Source organism: Prionailurus bengalensis, chromosome E4, assembly GCF_016509475.1.
Source record: "Prionailurus bengalensis isolate Pbe53 chromosome E4, Fcat_Pben_1.1_paternal_pri, whole genome shotgun sequence".
NCBI classification, from domain to species: Eukaryota; Metazoa; Chordata; class Mammalia; order Carnivora; family Felidae; genus Prionailurus; species Prionailurus bengalensis.
The window spans coordinates 42268620-42288033 of NC_057360.1; the positions used below are offsets into that span (position 1 = coordinate 42268620).

At 51.0% G+C, this 19414-nt stretch overlaps 1 protein-coding gene across 1 annotated transcript; it reads right to left on the reverse strand.

The window, feature by feature from the left end:
- Positions 1 to 1606: 1606 nt before the first annotated feature.
- GOLT1A (golgi transport 1A) lies at positions 1607 to 16885 on the reverse strand. Its single transcript, XM_043567888.1, has 5 exons — positions 16732 to 16885; positions 6184 to 6275; positions 5083 to 5261; positions 2569 to 2632; positions 1607 to 1941 (listed from the first exon to the last, which is right to left on the reverse strand). Exons 1-5 carry the CDS (start codon positions 16754 to 16756, stop codon positions 1903 to 1905), a joined length of 399 nt encoding a protein of 132 aa, XP_043423823.1. The 5' UTR covers positions 16757 to 16885; the 3' UTR covers positions 1607 to 1902.
- Positions 16886 to 19414: the final 2529 nt, after the last annotated feature.

Genomic DNA, 19414 nt, shown 5'->3' on the forward strand with positions numbered 1-19414 from the left:
TTAGGTTTGTACTTGCCATCCGGAAGTTGGGAGAGCTGCTCGGAGGAGACCTGTGGAGCCCACGAGCCCTGAGGGCTTCCCTAGCTCCCTCCAAAAGCTCCCGTGGCCTCTCATCCCAGCCAGAACTCACTCACTGTTCCTATTCCTTCCACTGTAAGGGATCCCCAAGGTCCTGGTTTCATAAATTTGAGTCAGGGTATTCACTGACTAATCCCAGAATAATCTGGCCAACCTGCTAATCAGGAAAGATCAGCATCCCCTTTGCCTGTCTGGGCTACAACTGTCGTTCTTGGAACTAAATTCCTGCTCCCACCTCTGGAGCCTGCCTGGGGCTGGGCAGACCCCTCTCCACGTGTGGATGCCCCCGGGCACCTACCTTGGCTCTGTCCGGCTGGGTGGCAGCTCCGTGGGTCTCCAGGTGCTTCTTGGGTTGATGAACACGCAGAGAGAGGGGAGCTGGGCTCCAGGGCTCACCCTCATCAGTGCCCTGATCGCGTCCCTTTTATAAAGCCTGGGGTGACGTCTCGTCTCCAGGCATAGGCCCACCTCTGCCTCCTCCCCGCCCTCAGACCCCTCAGAGAGCACAGCGTTTGCTGTCTCCCACTGCCTGGCTCTCAGCACTGAAAGCAGCCTCTTTGTCCCCCTCCAGAAGCCCTCCAAGGCTGGCTTTCTGATTCCCACTCTTCCTTCCATCCTCCTCACCCCCTACACCCCAGACCCACTCAGCTGGAGACCCATTATGCCCCAAATGACATGGAAATGGACTATGTGAGGGGGAGGGGGGGACCCTGCCCTCTAGACAGGAAGTACAAGCACACCCAGTGTGAAGGAGCAGGAGAAAGGGGGCGGAAGAGAGAAAATCTAGAAGGTGAGCATACCTGGGAAGTGCCAAGGGAATCCAGACGGGTGATTTGCAAGTACAGCATCTGAAGATGCTGCTCGTGGGCTCCCCTCCACACCTCACCATCCCATGGCTTTGTAATCGCCGTGTTTGGAGGCAGCGACAGGGCTCCTCTTTGCATCCTGAGCATCTACTCCAGTGCTCGGTGTAGACACAGGGGGCCCTCATGGATATTTACTAGATGTATGCATTTACACTATGTAGATGCATTTACATCTACATCTATGTATGCAAATGCATCTATGTATTTACTAGATGTATGCATTGCAAGGGACTCTGGTCTCCATCCTGGGCCTGCAAGAACGCTCTTTACCCTTGGCCGAGGGGCTCCCCAGGACAGAGAACATCCCTTCTATCAGGCTTGGGCTCTCTGAAGGCAGAGGCTGTGTCTCCGCCCTCAGACGAGAAGCTCTCTGAGCCCAGGTGCTACCTGGAGGGTGTGCCATGCAGGCAGCCGCCTAATGAATGGTTGAGTAGCATTTCCCACCAGCACGCAGGCTGATACCCATCACTGGTCTAATGCCTACACTAACAGGGGTCTACAGACATATTATCTCACTCATTAGGGCCATTAACCACAAGGATAAAAATGATAGGCTACGAGAGCAGGCCTGCCCCTCGCTCAGTGGAATGCTGTATGTGTCGGCCTGCCCTGAGTCAGGGACTGGACTTGACAGGCTAGAGACAGTGACTCTGAGTCTCAGACACACTCACAGCCTGGGGATTTAATCTTCGCTCTCCTCCCATAAATACAGGGCAGGATGTAATACCAGCCCCAGTCTGATCGCGGTGGGGCTCCGGATCTCTGTCCGCAGCCATGTCAACAGCCTTTTGAGTTGACTTGGAATCTGAGGTCAGTCATTCAACTCTGTTCTTCCTTCTGGACTTGGAGAGGGCTGGGGATGATGGGGAGATGAGTCACTGCAGGGTGGAGGCAGCCCCCACTTCCTTTCCAGCCCCCTCAACCAATGATCCAAGTTCAAGGAGCTCGTCTCTGCTGTTCAGACCATTGAGCTGGTGCCTTGAAGCCTCCGGAACAGCTGTGGGAGCCAAGAATCATTACTTCAGACAAAGAGTGAGCAGCACACTCCATATCTAGGTTATTGTGGAGCGGGCCTTGAGAGCTGGGCCTTGAGTACAGATCGGGAGAGGGGGCCACGGGGATGAGCCAGCTGGCTGTAGGGCCTCCCTAAGCTTCTCAGCTCCTATTCTGTCAGAAAATATGCTTTAGAGAAAGGGAGGGGCAGGGGCTGGGGACCGCCGCCCCCTGCGTGCCTCCAGGAGAGGACAGGATCGGCCACCAGATTCTGTTGTCACTGGCTGTCACACATGCTCTCCATGCCTGGGGCCCAGACTCAGCCAGCTCCCCAGAAATCTCTGGCACTTTCTGGCTGGGTCACCTAGACTCTCTGAATCTGTTTCTTTGGCTCTAATAAGGAGCTATGAATAGCCACTTGCCTCAATACCTACGCCTTAGGCACAATGCTCCCGGGTGCCCCCTCCTCATCTGCTCTTGTCAAATGGAGAAGGTGTGGGGATGGGGAGAGGAGTTGAGGGGAAAGGGGCTTGAGGGGAGACGGGAAGGCTCCATTGCACTGGGACAGCAGTCTCACGAGGGCCCCTCACCCCATGGCATCATCACCAAGCCACATGCATAATCTACTTACCGCACTCAGGAAGGGGATGTCAGAGGCATTGCCCAGGAAGCCAAAGACGACAGGAAAAAAGCCCCTAGGAGCAGAGGTGGGGGGAGGGGTCAGCGATGGCCTGGGGCGAGATCCACCCAAAGGCTCCAGCTTTGGTTCCCCAGAAAGCGGGCCCTTGGGCACTGGGTGCAGGCTTGGTTCTGCATCCCCCTGGGTTTGGGGAGGCAACCATGCGAAGTGGTTAAGAATAAAGGGGCTGCGGGGCGCCCGGGTGGCTCAGTCGGTTAAGCATCCGACTTTGGCTCAGGTCATGATCTCACGGTCCGTGGGTTCGAGCCCCGCGTCGGGCTCTGTGCTGACAGCTCAGAGCCTGGAGCCTGCTTCAGATTCTGTGTCTCCCTCTCTCTCTGACCCTCCCCTGTTCATGCTCTGTCTCTCTCTGTCTCAAAAATAAATAAAACACTAAAAAAAAAAATTAAAAAAAAAAAGAATAAAGGGGCTGGGGTCAGGCTCCTTGGGTTCAAATCTGGGCTCTGCCACTTGCTTGTGCTGTATAAACTTGGGGCAAAATTCCTCAACTTCTCTGAATCTCAGTTCCCAGCTGTAAATGAGGTTAATAGTATCTACACCATAGGGCCTTCCGCAAAGAAACGTTCAAGAAGTGTTTGTTTGGGGGCACCTGGGTGGCTCGGTTGTTTAAGAATCCGGTGTGGGTCGCGATCTCACGGTCGGTGAGTTTGAGCCCCATGTTGGGCTCTGCGCTGAGAAAGCGCGAAGCCTGCTTGGGATTCTCTCCCTCCCATTAAACAAATTTTTTAAGAAAAGAAGCGTTTGTATCATTGTTACTGTCTTCTCCTCCCTGGACTGGGTGGGTGCTGCCTGCTTCAGATTTCCTGGGCCCCCGCATGGGTAGCTGCTGGCGGCCGTGCTCATGGGTGTTTTCCCTGGTGCCTCGGCGTGGTGCCCACGCGTGGAGCCACCCTTTGCCCTTGGCTTCCCCACTCTTGTCAAACACACCGTGGCAAGGTCTGGCTTTGAACATGTGCACCATCGTTCAAAGGGCTTGGAAACACTGAGGTTGGCGTGGAGGAGAGCCCTGTGTGTGTGGAGAGGCGAGGGGGTTAGACAATTGAATGCTGGCTGAGCTATTTCCTCTCCCGGGGCCTCATTTCCCCGAGGCTCACCGACATCTCTGACGTCCCTTAGAGCTCTGATTTTGGTTTTCTCGCCCCCCCCCCCCCCCCCCGCCAATGCTGTTGCAAGGGGTCTTTGTCAAGGTTTACATTTGGTTCGAGCTACTGAATCTGCAGTGGCCCCACTCACCCTTCTAATCCCTCAATAAATGGTCACTGTCGTCAGAATTTTTCTTCTCGACTAGGTTGCGAGGTCCTCGGGAAGTTTCTCCCTGTTGAGCGCCACATCCCCCCACCTGGCTCTGTATTTGGCACGCAGTAGGTACTTTTTGTGTTTTTGACTGTTTGAATAAGTGGCTGTTTGAATAGTGACATGTCTGGATGTTAAACAAGTGGGTGGCAGAGTGCGTGTGAGAAAATTTAGTTTCTCGAAGCTACATTATATGATGTCTAGGAGGTCTGGGCCATTCAGGCTAATCAAAGTGTTTTCAAGGCTGCACTGGGCAAACGGAGGGCTTTATGAGAAGTCGGGGTCCTGGCCCCGGCTCCTTCCGGTGAGTGCATAGGCCATGCTTCTTCCAGCCCGTCTTCTCCATCCCACCACTGTCCTCCGTGTCCCAGAGACAATAGGCATCCTCCCTCTCTAGCCCCACCTTCCCGACATCCTTTCCTTTCTTCTCCTTAAGCAGCCCCCAGTCTCCTCTTAAAGCTTGCCTGTCCCCACGGCCTGTCTCAGGACAGGCCCTCCCTGCCCTGGACACCTCCCTGGCCTTGGCAGTGGCCACACATCTTCGCTGACTTCCACCCCACCTTTCAGCAGGCCAGGCTGACACTGGACAGGCCGAAGGACACGAGGCCAGCAGCCAGGGATGCCTGGATCAAGTCCAGATCCTCTGCATACTTTGTATGAGACCTCCGGTGGGGGGGGGGGGGAGGGGGAGCAGCCTCTCAGATCTGGTTTCCTCATCTGCAGAGAGCAATCCTGCAGTGGGTTGTAAAGACGATAAAGTGAGGTGACGACTGTGAACGTGCTAGGGGCATATGAGGGGCCAGGCAAATGCTAGTTCACTGCCCCTCCTCCCTGCTGGATTCTTCAAGTTGAAGGCAGGCCCTGTGTCTCCTCCTTAAGGGCAGGCCTAGGGCCGGGCACACAGCAGGTGCTCAGTGTTTGCAGGTGGATGGGCCAATCCCTCCAATTTGTCCTTCGTCCTACTGTCGGAGGGACCTTCCAAGTGTCTGCCTGATGCCCATCTGCTTTTCAGTCCTTCTGTGGCTCCCATCCGCGGGATAGCATCCCTGTGTCTGCATACCCTGTCGGTCGTGCTGGCCAAACCTGGCGGGGTGATGTCAGCTGCTCAGAGGCCCTGGTGGGCTCATCCAGGGGAAAGAGACCCGCACTCACTTGAAGAGGCTAAGGAATCCATAGGTTTCCAGGAACATGCCCAGGAGGGGCCAGCGCAGGAGCACAATGACCACACCCCCCAGGAAGAAGCTGGTCCCTTTGAGCTTGTGCCTCTGGAAGAAGAAGGAAAAGGTCTTCCTCAGGCCGATGATGAGCAAGAGGCCAGTCAGGAATAGCAGCTGCGGGGGAGGGAGGGAGAGAAGCATGAGCACCAACACACCAACACCCCCCGCCCCCCACCAACGGGGAGTCAGGGGCCAGGCCTGGGGCAGGACTTGCTGCCTCTTCAGGAAGAGTTCTGTTAGGAGCAGAACCGCCCCGAGACAGGAGGATGGACAAGGAGGACTTTGAAGGTCTCCATCCGTTCACCCAATTCAACCCAACTTCTTGGCTCCCAATCACTTTTTCATATATGACTTTCCGGGGAAGACGGCATAGACAGAGTCTCTCCATTTTATGGAGGTGAACACTGAGGCAGCCATACCTAGCCATAGCCAGCCATCAGGGCTCCACTGTCTGGCCCCGTCACTATCTTCAGCTTGGCTCCTAATGGTCCCTTAGGAGTGCCCAGGTGTCCATCAGATTTAACTCTCTGGCTTTCTTCCAGCATGTTCCATGCCTTTCCTCCCCTTCCTCATACTTTTTCTCTTGCTGTTCCTTCTGCCTCCACACCCATTGCCTTTCCAAATTCCTTTTCGTCCCTCTCCAGCTGGATGTGCTTTCTTCCTCCAGACATCTTGTTCTAGATTAAGTGTTCTTATCTTATTGCGACTTTATGGCTGCCCCTGCCTCCCTTCCCAGTCACGGACGTTCACGTTATGTCCCTATCCCTAGACAGGGACGTTCCACTGGCAGGGACAGCAGCCCATTCATCTTGGTACCTGCAGGGCCTCACCCAGAGCTTTGGCATGAGAATCCACGTCCTCGGATTCTCCGCGCCCAGCAGGCCTCGCTGCCCACCCCCGGCCACCCTCACCGGCCCAGGCTTGCTGGTGCAGACCCCTGGATGGGCACAATCTGAATGAACTTGGGGCCCATCTTCCTGGCAATTGAGACCTCAGGTAGGTTGGTGGCGGAGGGTACACAGGCTTGGGGACTCACGTTTCCGAAGGCCAGGAGCACCGAATCAAAGTACAGGAGTATTCCAAAGAGGATGAAGAAGATTCCGAAGCCGGTGGTGCCCACACCAATTTCTGCAATGGGCAAGGAGGATGGGGTGGGATGGGCTCTGGGGAGCAGGTTGGGATGCTGGAAGTTTCCCCCACTGCTACTGGACAGTTGCCCTCTGGACGGTGGGGGATGGGGCGGCTCCATTTCCACCCAGGAATCTCAGCTTCCGTGCTCACGGGGAATGATGGGACGGGAAGGGAAAGGAAGGGCAGGCACGGATTTATGTTTCGCCCCTGCACGCTCCTGATCCGTTCCGGGCGCTGTGGCATTCTGTCCTCACCATGGGTCTGTGAGGCGGCTAGTGCTACCCTCGCTGCCTTTTGTATTTTCAGCTTCCCCTTGTTTACAAATGCTACATTGTCTACACGATGGTCAGGGTTGGGTCCCTCCGGTCCTGTCCTCCTGCAGCCGGGAGCTGCTGATGCCCAACTCACACCCAGGCAGAAGGGCACCACTGACCACTCACCACCACCAGCCCCGAAAAGTTTAGAACCGCCCGGCTGTCCTGCTCGATTTCTCAAGAGGCCTGCCCTCCTGGATTATTCTTCACACTGTGCGCTTCCTCCTCTAACTGCCCCATCCGCAGCTTTCAGGTGGCGACCTCTCATACTTAATTGGAAAAATAGAAGAATGTGCTCAGTGCTCACCTGGGAGTCTGCAACCTGGCCAACGCCTGCTGCCCCACTCTGCACCCTCCCTCCTGCCACAGCACCTTGGGTGGCCCACCACATGCCCCTCAGCTTCCTCTAGCGTCAGTCCCGAGACTGGGCAGTTCTGTGCCAGGTTCTGGACCCACGCCGCCAGCACCCCACCCCGGTTTGTAGTGTGTCTTTTTGCTTCGTGTCCCAGGGCAACCTTTGAAGCTGCAGGCGTTTGCTGAGGGCCAGTGAGCACAGCACAGAAGGGCAGGATATTAAGGAGCCCCTTGTTTGGTCAAGGGGCTACATCTCTGACATTTTGATGTATCTTCCAGATTGCTCCCCTCAGGAGGAGTTGTCACAAGAGCAGGATATGAAGTTCCCCTTTTCCCGAAACCCTCTGCAGCCCACAGAATTGTTCATTTTACTTATCTCTGCCACTCTGAGAGTCCACCAGTGACCATTCACTGCGCGGCTTCATTTCTAAATGGAATTAAACTGTCATTTTCAATGGTGATGAAATACACATACAATTCAGCAACTTCGCCATTTCTACGCACACGCCCAGGGGCGTGAAGTACCTTCACAGTGTTCTGCGATGGTCACCGCCAGCCACCTCCCGGGCTTTCCATCTGTCACAACTGAAACTCTGTCCCCATTGAACAGTAACTCCCCGTTCTCCAGTCCCTCTCAGCCCCCGGCAACCTCCACTCTATTTTCTGGTTCTGGGAGTCTAACTAGGTGGCCTATATGGGAAGTCATACAGGGTTTTCACGTGACTGGCTTATTTCACTTGGCATAATGGCCTCAAGGTTCATTCGGGCTGCAGCCCTCGTCGAATGTCCCTCTTGTTTAAGGCTGAGTGATAGTTCATTGTATGGATGTAACACAGGTTGTTTATCTACTCATCTGTGGGTGGAACTTGGGTGGTTTCCACCTTTTGGCTACTGGGAATAATGGTGGTGTGACCATGGGTGAACAAAGATCTCTTCGAGACTCTGCCTCCATTTCTTCTGGAGTATATACCCAGCAGTGGGTTTATAGATGATGCTAGATGATAGGGTAGTTCTGTTTGTAAGGTTTTGAGGGAGCGCCACACTGTTTTCCACAGCAGCTGCATTTGACATTCCCAGTACGAGGGTCCAAGGGTTCCAATTTCTATGCATCCTCACCAACGCTTGTTATTTTCGGTTTTGTTTTGTTTTGTTTTGTTTTGTTTGTCTTCTTTTTGATAACATCCATCTTAATAAGTGGGAGGTGGTATCTCATTGTGGTTTGGTTGGCATTTCCCTGATGATCGGTGATCGTGAACATCTTTTCTTTTTTAAACGAATTAATTTTTGAGAGGCAGAGAGAGAGAGAGAGAGAGAAAGAGAGAGAGAGAATGATCAGGAGCGGGGTAGAGTGAGAGGGAGAGAGAACCCCAAGCAGGTTCTGTGCTGTCAGCGCAGAGCCTGGCACGGGGCTCAAACTCACCAACCGTGAGATCATGACCTGAGCTGGAATCAAGAGTCAGACGCCTAACCGACCGAGCTGCCCAGGCGCCCCTTGAACATCTTTTCATGTGCTTGTTGGCCGTTTGTAGATCTTCTTTAGAGAAATGTCCATTCAAGTCCTTTGCCCATTTTAACAGGTTGGAGTTGTTGTTGTTGTTGAGTTGTAGGAGTTCTTTATATATGCTGGATATTAACCCCTCATCAGACATATGGTTTGCAGATATTTCTCCCATAGGAGAAATCACTCTGTTGATTGTGTCCTTTGATGCAGGGAAGTTTTCAATCTCGATACACTCCAATTTAACTACTTTTTCCTTCGTTGCCTATATTTTTGTTATTATATCCAAGAAATCATTGTCAATTTCAGTGTCATGAAGCATTTCTCCTAAGTTTTCTTTAAGAGCTTTATAGTTTTAGCCCTTACTTTGAGTTAAGATAAACTTTGAGTTAATTCTTGCAGATGGTATAAAGTACAGGTTCAACTTCATTCTTTTGCACACGGATGTCCAGTTTGCCCAACGTCGTTTGTTGAAAAGACTGTCATTTCCTCACTGAATGGTCTTGTCACCCTTGCTGAAAATCACTTGACCTCTGTATCTGGGTTTACTTCTGGGCTTTCTGTTCTATCCCTTTGGTTTATGTGTCCGTTTCTATGCTAGTCCCACACTGTTCTGATCACTGTAGTTTTCTTAAAAGTTTTGAAACCAGGAAGTGTGAGACCTCCAATTCTGTTCTTTTTTAAGATTGCTTTCGCTCTTTGAGATCCCTGAAGGTTCCATATGCATTTTAGGATGGACTTTTCTGTTTCCACAAGAAACGCCATTGGGATTTTGATAGAGATCACACTGAATCTGTAGATTGCTTTGGGGAGCATTGACATCTTAACAATATTAAATCCTCCAACCCATAAACAGAAGATGTCTATTTATTTGTGTCTTAAAACTTCCATCAGCAACACTCAGTATTTTTCAGTAAGACTCTTGCCTCCTTGGTTAAGTTTGTTCCTAAGTATTTATTCTTTTTTAAAAAAATTCTTAAGCATTTATTTATTTTTGAAGGAGGGACAGAGGGAGGGCAGGAGGGAGAGGGGGAGAGAGGGAGAGAGAGAGAGAGAGACAGAGAGAGAGAGAATGTGAGCAGGGAAGGGGCAGAGAGAGAGGGAGACACAGAATCTGAACCAGGCTCCAGGCTCTGAGCCATAAGCACAGAGCCCAACAAGGGTCTTGAACCCATGAACCACGTGATCATGACCTGCTGAAGTTGGATGCTTAACCGACTGAGCCACCTAGGCGCCCTGTAATTTTCTTCTATTTGATGGTATTATAAATGGAACCACGTTGCTTCCTTTGAAAAAATTACTGGTGATGTGACACTTCGAGTTTACGCTGTAGTTCTGCGACATACTTTATCTATTTCATATATTTAGAATGCCTTTTCTTTTTATTGTAAATTATGTGGTAGATGGGGATATGGCAAGACTTTCTCAACGACAACATGTGTAACTTTATTTAAAATGGCTTCATTTTTAGGAGCACCTGCCTGGCTCAGGTGGAAGGGCATAGAACTCTTGATCCTGGGGTCGTGAGTTTGAGCCCCAAGTTGGGTGTAGAGGTTACTGAAAAAATAAACTTTAAAAAATGGCTTAATTTTTTAGAAATTGAAGGTGGCTTAATTTTTGAAAAGTGTATTTACTTTGAGAGAGAGAGGGCATGCACATGTGCAAGTGGGGGAGGGGAGAGAAAGAGAGAGAAAGAGAGAGAGAGAGAGAGAGAGAGAATTCCAAGCAGGCTCTGTGCTGTCAGCACAGAACCTGATGTGGGGCTCGAACCCACAGACCATGAAATCATGACTTGAGCCGAAATCAAGAGCTGGATGCTTAACTGGGTGAGCCACCCAGATGTCCCTTAATTTTTTTTTTTAAAGAAACATAAAGATAATTTTTAAAGGGAAAAATTTTACTGGACTTGCTAACTAACATCTTAGAATGGGACCCTATAATACCTATGAAATTTGTATTACTGCCATACTTTTAGAGATAGTTATAAAATGTTGTTAAAAGTCTGTTATAAAATGTTGTTAAGAGTCTGGTTGTTTCGAGGCAGAACTGTAAAAACAAAACAAAAACAAAGTCTTTGAGACTAGACTTATTGGCTATGTTCTGTTTACAAGGGAAAGAAAATCAAACAACGCTATCATCATCAGGTCATTTTTCATAATCTTTTACCATAGTGAACTTAAGAGGAGTAGGGTCAGGTTCAGTATAGAAATAAGGCCAAAAGACTTCTTTAAAAGAATCACTAAACATAGAGATAAGAGGAGGGATGTCTGGCTGGCTCCGTGAGTAGAGCATGTGACTCTTGATCTCAGGGTTGTGAGTTTGAGCCCCACGTTGGGGGCAGAGATTACTTTAAAATACAAACGAGACCAAAACCTCATTTAACTCACGGTACAGAAAAAAATGCCAGTCTCACTGGGTCTCCCATTTGGCAGAGCTGGATTTTGTGAGGACCCAAGGCGACACCCTCTCTCTCGACACATCCAGCTGCCCAGAATGCATCTCCTACTAGTGGCCGATTCCTTCCGTTTCTGACAAACCTCGGTGACGTATAGGCACTTGTCTCCTACCATTAAAATGTCATTGATTCCAATTCTGATGATACACCCTTCCCTTCCATCTCCTTTAGTAGATGTTTTTGTATAGAAATGGTGTGAATATCTTATTGGGTTTTCATTTTGTTGTGTTAAAACATCCGTATGTCCATCCTGCAAACACTTAAGAAGACCCTCTCACTCACTTTGCAGACACAGCATAAGTTTCTTGAATTCACGCTATGTTCTCCCCGCTCCTGCAACAATGATTTACTGGCCTGGAGAGTTATCACTTTTCCAACTTGTTCCATGTCTTTCCTCAAGAGCTGGTACAGTTCCAGAATTTTCCTGCACTGGGGGCAGCCTTCCTTAAGGGCCATGCTTGCTGCTTCCGGCGCCCAGGGGGAAACTGCACTGTGGACACAAAACCTCACTGAAAAGGGTCAGAAACTCTGTTTCTCATACATAAACCTCAGACCTTTCTTTGCCTCTCGCTCCCAGGAGCTTAGCGATTTCAGTTGCTACCAACAGGGGGCTGCTCTTGAAGTTCTCCTCGGGGCAGCAAGCGAGGTGGCCGAGGGGGCGGGAGATGGGGCATGTCACCAGGAGTGACAGAAGTACCTGCAGCCAACGTCCCCATGAGCCACACAGATGGGGCAGCGCTCCCCCTGCTGGAGACCCGCCAGAGTTGATGTTTCTTCAATCCCTTGATTTAGGTGGTGTCCCCCTAAATCAAGCGGGACCCCCCCACCCCCACCCATTACAAAGTTACTCTCCAGCCCCCCACCCCGACCCTGCCAGGATGCCCTCCTCACCCTGCCCTGGTGGCACCCTCTCCCTCCCAGCTGACAGCTTTAAGACTAAATCAGGACTAGGAATAGGAAGGAGGGAAAGAAGAGAAAGAGCCTTTCTTCACTTTCAAAATTAACCAACAGCGATTCCTAGTGAAAACTGCTAACACTCATGACCACCCTGGGCCAGGCACAGTCTAAGCACTTCACCCATATTCACTCATTCACTCACATATATTCACACGCATTCACTCATTCATTTTCATCGCTGCCTATGAAGTGGGTTATGTAGGAAACCCTACTGCACTGTTGGCCCCACGTCACAAACAGAATAGAAACGCGGAGAGGTTGAGTCACTTGCCCAGCGGGACGCAGCCAGTAGCTGGCAGACCCAACGTCTGCCCCCAGTCGTCTGGCTCTAGAAGATGTGCCTTTAACCAACCCGTCCAGTCTGCTTCTGCCCCCAGACCCCTCCACAGGAGTGGCTCTTGCTCCGGCCGTCCATGATGTCCCTGTTCCCAGATCCGACAGCCATCCATCCAGGTGGGTGTCGGCCCTCATCTGTCAGTGGTTGGCCGCTCCCTTCTCAAAACACCCTCCCTTGGCTTCCGTGACACCGTGACACCGTGTTCTCGCTTCTCATCCTGCTGTTCCCACCACTCCGTCCCAGTCTCCTTTGCCAGCTCCTCCTCCTCTCTCTTCCTCTGGGGGTTTCAGTTGCTCGGGGCTTCAGCCCGAGCTCGCTTCTCTTTTCATTCTATTTCACATGCATTCCCACGTCTTTAAATATCACTTGTGTGCTGACAGCATCGATATTTCTCTTTCCGGCCCATGCCTCTCTTTGAGCTGCCAAACTCACACCCAGCTGCCGGCTTGGCATCCCAGCTTGGCGCTCTCCCTCCAGGGCCTCTGGAACTCCACAGGTCCAGGCGGAGCAACAGGGCTTCCTCCCTTGGTTTTCCCCAAATGAATAAAAATGTCCCTCCCCCCCTCCCGCCCCAGCCAGCAGCTTGAGGCGGAAGCCCGAGAGCCATGCCGAGACCCCCTCACTGCTCTCGCCATCCCTCCTGTTCGGCCCACAGCTAAGTTTTACTGCTTCTTCTTGCCTAAGCTATCTTGAAAGGGGTGCCTTTCCCTCCACCTTTACCGCTAAATTCCAAGCCACCGTCATCTCTTTCCTGGACTCCTACAACACTCTCCAGTTTGTCCCCTACTTCAGTCCCCCGCTTCTCGGCCCTTCCCCACACAGCACTCAGGGGCCTTAGAAAGCATACAGCCCAATCATATTAGCGCACCGCTCGGGACCCTTCGTGGCTTCCCACTGGGCTTAGGCTACAAGTGTCCCCTGAGCCACACCTTGGCTTACAGGCTCTGCATGGTGCGGTCTCCACTTGCCTGTTCATCTTCCTCCTGCCACCATCCCCCTTGCCTATCATACTCTAACCACATTACCCTTCCTCCCTTGCTCCCTCTCCCTCCTTCTTCCCTCCCTTCCTTCCTCTCTTCTTTCCTTCCTTCCTCCCTCCCTCTTTCTTCTTTTCCTCCCTCCCCCCTTCTTCTTCTCTTCTTCCCTTCCTCCCTCCCCCCTCCTTCTTTCCTTCCTTCCTCCCTCCCTCCCTCCTTTCCTTTCTTCCTCTTTTTCTCCCTTCTCCCCTCCCTTCCTCCCTCCCTGACCCCTTCTTCTTCCATTCATCTCTTCTTTCCCTTCCTTCCTTCCTTCCTTCCTTCCTTCCTTCCTTCCTTCCCTCCTTCCCTCCTTCCCTTTTCATCACTGTGTCTCTGAGCCTTCCTTCCTCAAGGCCTTTGTATATAGGCTTCCTCCCACATTATCTGCCTAAGGCATACGCATCCTTTTAGTCGTAAGGTTCCGGAGGGCAACCTGGTCCACTCACCATTACCTGGCCTAAATCTGGTTCCCTCATCTCTCTCTCTCTCTCATTGCGGACTTCCCACACTTTGGTTTAATAAAATGTTGGCTTGCCACCAGAGTCAGGGGTCAGCTCCCTTCTCTATTTTTATTCCCTAAGTCAGCAGTTCTCAACCCAAGGGATGGACGGGCAGGGGTGATTTTGTTCCCCAGGGGACATTTGGCAATGTCTGCACACATTTTTCAGGGTCACAGATGGGAGGAGGACATACCAGCAGCAAGGACAGACCCGCACGACAAAGAATTGTCCTGCCCCCAAATGTCAGCAGTGGGGAAGCTGAGAAACTGTGCCCTAGGCGACCTCATGCACTCGTGGTCTTAAATACCGTCTATATGCTGGCAACTCCCAAATGTCTCTAACTCGGCGCTCAGCCTTGAACTCCAGACTCCTATACCTGACTGCCTGTTTGACAGCTTACCTGGATGTCTACTAACACAGCAAACCCGACATGTCCAAAACCCAAATCGACCCATCTAATCGCTCAGGCTGAAAATACTGGTGGGATTCTCGACTTCTTTCTCTCATGCCCACATCAAGCCCACCAGCAAATCCTTCCAGCAGTTTCCTCAAAGCTGACCAAGCCTTGACCACTTTCCACCACTTCACTGCCACCGCCCTCACGGCTTCTACCATCTCTCACCTCGGAACTGTGCCCCTGTGGCTGACCGCACACCTCCACAGTCTGTTTGCAATCCGGCACCCGGAGCGATCTTTTAAAAATGTACATAAATTATACACTGGAGTATTACTCGGCAATCAAAAAAGAAGGAAATCGTGCCATTTGCAACCACGTGGCTGGAACTAGAGGGTATTGCGCAAAGCAAAATTAGTCAGAGGCAGACAAATATCGCACGACTTCACTCATAGGAGGAATTTAAGAGACAAAACAGATGAACATAAGGGAAGGGAAGCAAAAATAATATAAAAACAGGGAGGGGGACGAAACAGAAGAGACTCTTAAATATGGAGAACAAATGAGGGCTTGTGGGGGGGGGGACGGGCTAAATGGGTAAGGGGCACTAAGGAATCTACTCCTGAAATCATTGTTGCACGGATGCTAACTAATTTGGATGTAAATTAAAAATATAAAATTAAGATAAATTTACACAAATTGGGGCGCCTGGGTGGCTCAGCTGGTTAAGCATCCCACTTCGGCTCAGGTCATGATCTCGCGGTTAGTGGGTTTGGGCCCTGCGTCCGTCTCTGTGCTGACAGCTCGGAGCCTGGAGCCTACTTTGGATTCTGTGTCTCCCTCTCTCTCTGCCCCTCCTCTGCTCACACTCTGTCTGTCTCTCTCTCAAAAATAAATAAACATTTAAAAAAAATTTTTTAAAGGGCGCCTGGGTGGCTCAGTCGGTTGAACGACTTCAGCTCAGGTCATGATCTCACGGTTCGTGGGTTCGAGCCCCACGTCAGGCTCTATGCTGAACGCTTGTTCAGAGCCTGGAGCCTGCTTCAGATTCTGTGTCTCCCTCTCCCTCTGCCCCTTCCCAGCTGGCACTCTCTCTCAAAAATAAATAAATCTTTAAAAAAAAGCTTAAAAAAATAAAAATGTATCTATATCATATCACTCACTCCTTTGTACAAAACCCTCCAGTCATTTCCCATCTTGTGGAGATAAAACCAAAGTTCTTACACAGCCTCATTGTTCGGTGACCTCCCAGACCTAAACTCCTCCCACCCTCCCCTTTACTCACTTTGCTGCAGCCACACCACACGCTAAGTATGCTAATGCCTCAGGGCCTTTGCACGGGCTATTCCCGCTCCTGGAAAAATTTCCCCTCCAGATCATTGCATAGCTTTGCTTCCTTGCTTCTCTGTATAAAAGGAAGCCTTCCCTAACCACACTATACAACGCAGTAACCCCTCTTAACTCACTCTCCCTAGCCTCCCTACTCTATTTTATTTTTGTCCAGAGGACCCATCACCATCTGACATACTACATACTTATTTCTTGATCTGTTAATTCCCTGTTTCCCCACCCTAGCTTGTAAGCAGGAAAAGGTCTGTTCCATTTCAGTATACTATTGTATACTCTATGCCCAACACAATGCTTGGCACAGAGTGGGGACAAATTTGTTCAGTGAATGAATATTATCTCCAGTTCACAGATGAGATCCTGGGCTCAGAGGCTTTAAATCACAGTTCTCCCTGCCCCTCCCACACCTGTGGACTATCTCCCTTCCCTCTCCCTGCAAAGGAAGAGAAGGATATTTAGGAGTGGGGCACCTGGGTGGCTCAGTCGGTTAAGCTTGGGATTTCAGCTCAGGTCACGATCTTGTGATTTGTGAGTTCAAGCCTGGCGTGGGGCTGTCAGCACAGAGTCCGTTTTGGATCCTCTGTTCCCCTCTCTCCCTGCCCCTCCTCCACTCATTCTCTCTCTCTGTCTCGAAATAAATAAACTTAAAAAAAAAAAACCATATTTAGGAGTGATGGTATGGTAATTTGGGGACAGGCGTGGAGTTTAGTTTTTGGTAAGAAGAAACCCAAGGTGGAGTGCCTGGCTGGCTCAGTCTGTGGAGCGGGCGACTCTTGATCTCGGGGTCATGAGTTCGAGCCCCACGTTTGGTAGAGTTGACTTCAAAAAATAAAAGAGAAACATGAAATTTAGAAGAAGAAGAAGCGTGCCAAGACCACAGGAGACGCTGAGAGTTTGTGCGGAAAATGTCTGAATGGGCAGAGGCCTCCTGAGTCCCCCTTGGCGGCATCCCGGGTCTAAGAACCATGATGGGAAAGGGAACAGCACGGGGGGGGGGGGGTGAACTTGCCGCCCCCCCCCCCCCAAGGCACCAACCTCTGGCTACGCGGGGGTCCTGAGCAACCCTCCCCCCATGGGGAGGCAGAGGAGCCACACCCGGTCCTGGCCCCGCTGCCCGGAGGATGCCAGCACAGCACCTGCCGGCCACCGGCTCCAGAGGTCGCCTTCCCTGCTGCCCAGAGAGAGATCCTGGCTGGGAGGGGCGGCGTCTCCCTCCGCCCCAGGCTGGATCCTCCCTTCCAGCCCAGCCCCCTCCACGGCACCGGCCCCCCCACTCACTCTGCCATTCGGTGATGGAGATCATGCCGCAGGCTGCCTGGGGGGCCTTCCGGGTCGAAGCTGCCAAGGGGAGAGGAGCAGGGAGGATCGCGCTAGTGCGTGCTCCAGGCAAGCTGACCCTTGGGAAATTGTGAAACGGGCCTCTGGTAAATCATTAACTCCCTCCGCTCTCCAAACCCCACCTCTCCCCCCCTCCCCACCCAAACGGCTGCTTAAAGTCGCAGGCTCCCTTCTCCTGGATCTTCCCAGAGGACACCAGCCCCGGGCACACGCTCCGCCCACCTGGCGAAGGCAACGCCCACCTGACCCAGCCAAAGCCCCCCACTCCCGCGCGCCCTGAGGCTGAGTGTAACTGCTTCCAAGTCCTCCGCAGAACTCAGACTGTAGAGTGGACTGGGATCTCGGGCTCCCCGGGTTCCTTGCCTGGCCTGGTGGGGGTGTGGCAAGAGTTGGAATCCGCGTTTCTCCTCGGAAAAGTATTCAATTCATCGTGCCTGTGAAGTCCGCTTGCTTGGCGCTAGTACCCATGCTAGACGCTAGGGGGCGGCAAGCCACTGGGTAAAACCTGTTGCCGGCAGTCTCTGGGAGAGCCGGGTTGGGTTACACCAAGGGCAAAAGCGCCCCAGAGGAGTTAGACACAAAAGGCTTCGACCTCCTTTTCCCCAGCGGTGTCCAGCGGCGGACAGTGAGGTTGAGCCAGGGAGGATGAAAGATGAATTTGGGCTTGGGATAGGGCTGGACGATTTCAGAAGCCTAGTTCTGAAAGTCCACCCACCAGCTGTGTAGACATGGGTCATCCTTCCCTCCGTCTGTGGGCCTGTAAAAAGAGGGGCAGATAGTTCTTAACATCCTTTCTGCCACCGTAGAGCCGTGGCTCTCAACCCAGGAGCCAGCATCCCCTTTGTAATGTCCCCTCTATCCTGAAATGAAGTTCATAGATGATATGAGCAATCTACACACATCATTTTTAAAAACACAAAACTATATACAGAAGGGAAAAATCATAATAAAGCACGATGTCTCTCAATATATTAATGTTCAGGCAAGATTTAATGAAGCCATAAGTGAAACAGGCAGATTGCTTGCACCTACTTATAATAAATACACTTAAATTTAAGAGAAATGGAAGACCAGAGAGTCATTATATACAAAACAAAATAAAAACAAAAACACCCTCCCCACCCACAAGAAAATGAGAGAGTAGTAGGAAATGAACAAAAGAATAAAACCTGTTAGGTAAATTACAACAAACGGAGTGTACTTACATATAAAAAGAGAAAGAGCCTTAATTGAAAGAGGGATAACATAGCAAGGCAGAGTGGAGACAATGAGGAGGCGCGATGTGAATGCAAATGAACTGGGTCTTCTGTGTGTATTGTTAAAATAGCTCCCGGTGCTCTGGCGGGAAAGGAGTAAGCGCGGGCATGTCACAGACACACAGATCTCTGTCTTGAAATGCTGTCGCATGTTGAGGGAGAATTCAGTCTAGAATTTGGGCCTTGGAGGTCATGTGTTTCCAACAGGCAATGGGGAATGGAGGCTAGATTGGAAAGGGACTTGGGGATACAAGTGCCTGAGGACAATTGCATGTGGGCCCCCGGCACAGGGGCGGGGAAAGCTAGAGAAAAAACAGACAGCATCCCCAAACATTACCACACGGAATCTGTACAACTTAGGTGTCCATGCTGAGGCTGCAAAAACTTAAAAAATCTAAAGAATGACAATCCTATGAAATAATCTCTAAAAACATTTATTAAGGCGATCTAATGAGATCTCCTGCATTTCAGGTATCTTTGCTGTAATGGTCGGTTCTCTCAGATCTCCTCCGTTAGATGTTTGCAGTCGGTCTGCGCTTGCTCAGTAAGACCCCACTTGGAACCATCTTCAACCACGGAAATAGTACTTGAATGTTCCACTGCATTGTGGGGACAATGTATGCGGTAGTTTAACTCAATTTTTAAACCATGTCTTTATTCCATTTACGTTCTTCTCCATTAAGACCATCTCGTAACTTACCGAGTTATTCATGAAACTGATTTAAAAAAAACTTAGAAGCTTATACTTCGTACTATTATGAATTGCCGTATGACCAACTTATATTAGAAGTGGGTTTAGGTCAGTTGTACATTTTAAACTCCTGCAGGGTAGAAGGCAGTTAACTGTTTTTGGAGACCTGGCCGGTGCCTTGCAGCCACTACAAGCTCCCCGCAAATTTCCAAAATTTCCACTAGGGGGCGCGACCACCCCCATTGAAACCACTGGTAGGTTAAGAGCTTCCGCTCTGAAGTCAGAGTGGGCCTGGGCTTCCTCCTAGCCTCGGGAGACCTTGGACACTTGATTTACCCTTTCTGTGCCTCAGCGTCTTGGGTGAGAGTTGTATCTGTCCCCTAGAGTTAGAAGGCGGACTGGTGAGTAAGTGCGTGGGGAGGGCACGGAACCGGAACCGGGTACCGGTTCACAGTAAACACTTGATGAGCCATTGTTCTTACTCTTCCAGTATAGTTATGATCATTGCTCTTGCTATTAATATTACTAGTGTTGGTATACTATTAAATGCTGTTATTGAAAGACTTCTCTCAAATGTGGTGCTTAACTGCTTGCACAGGTGTATAAAATAGCAGTTAGGAATATTCTCCACCCCCCCACCCCCCCCCCCCTTCCCGCCACCATGGAGCTCGCCTGT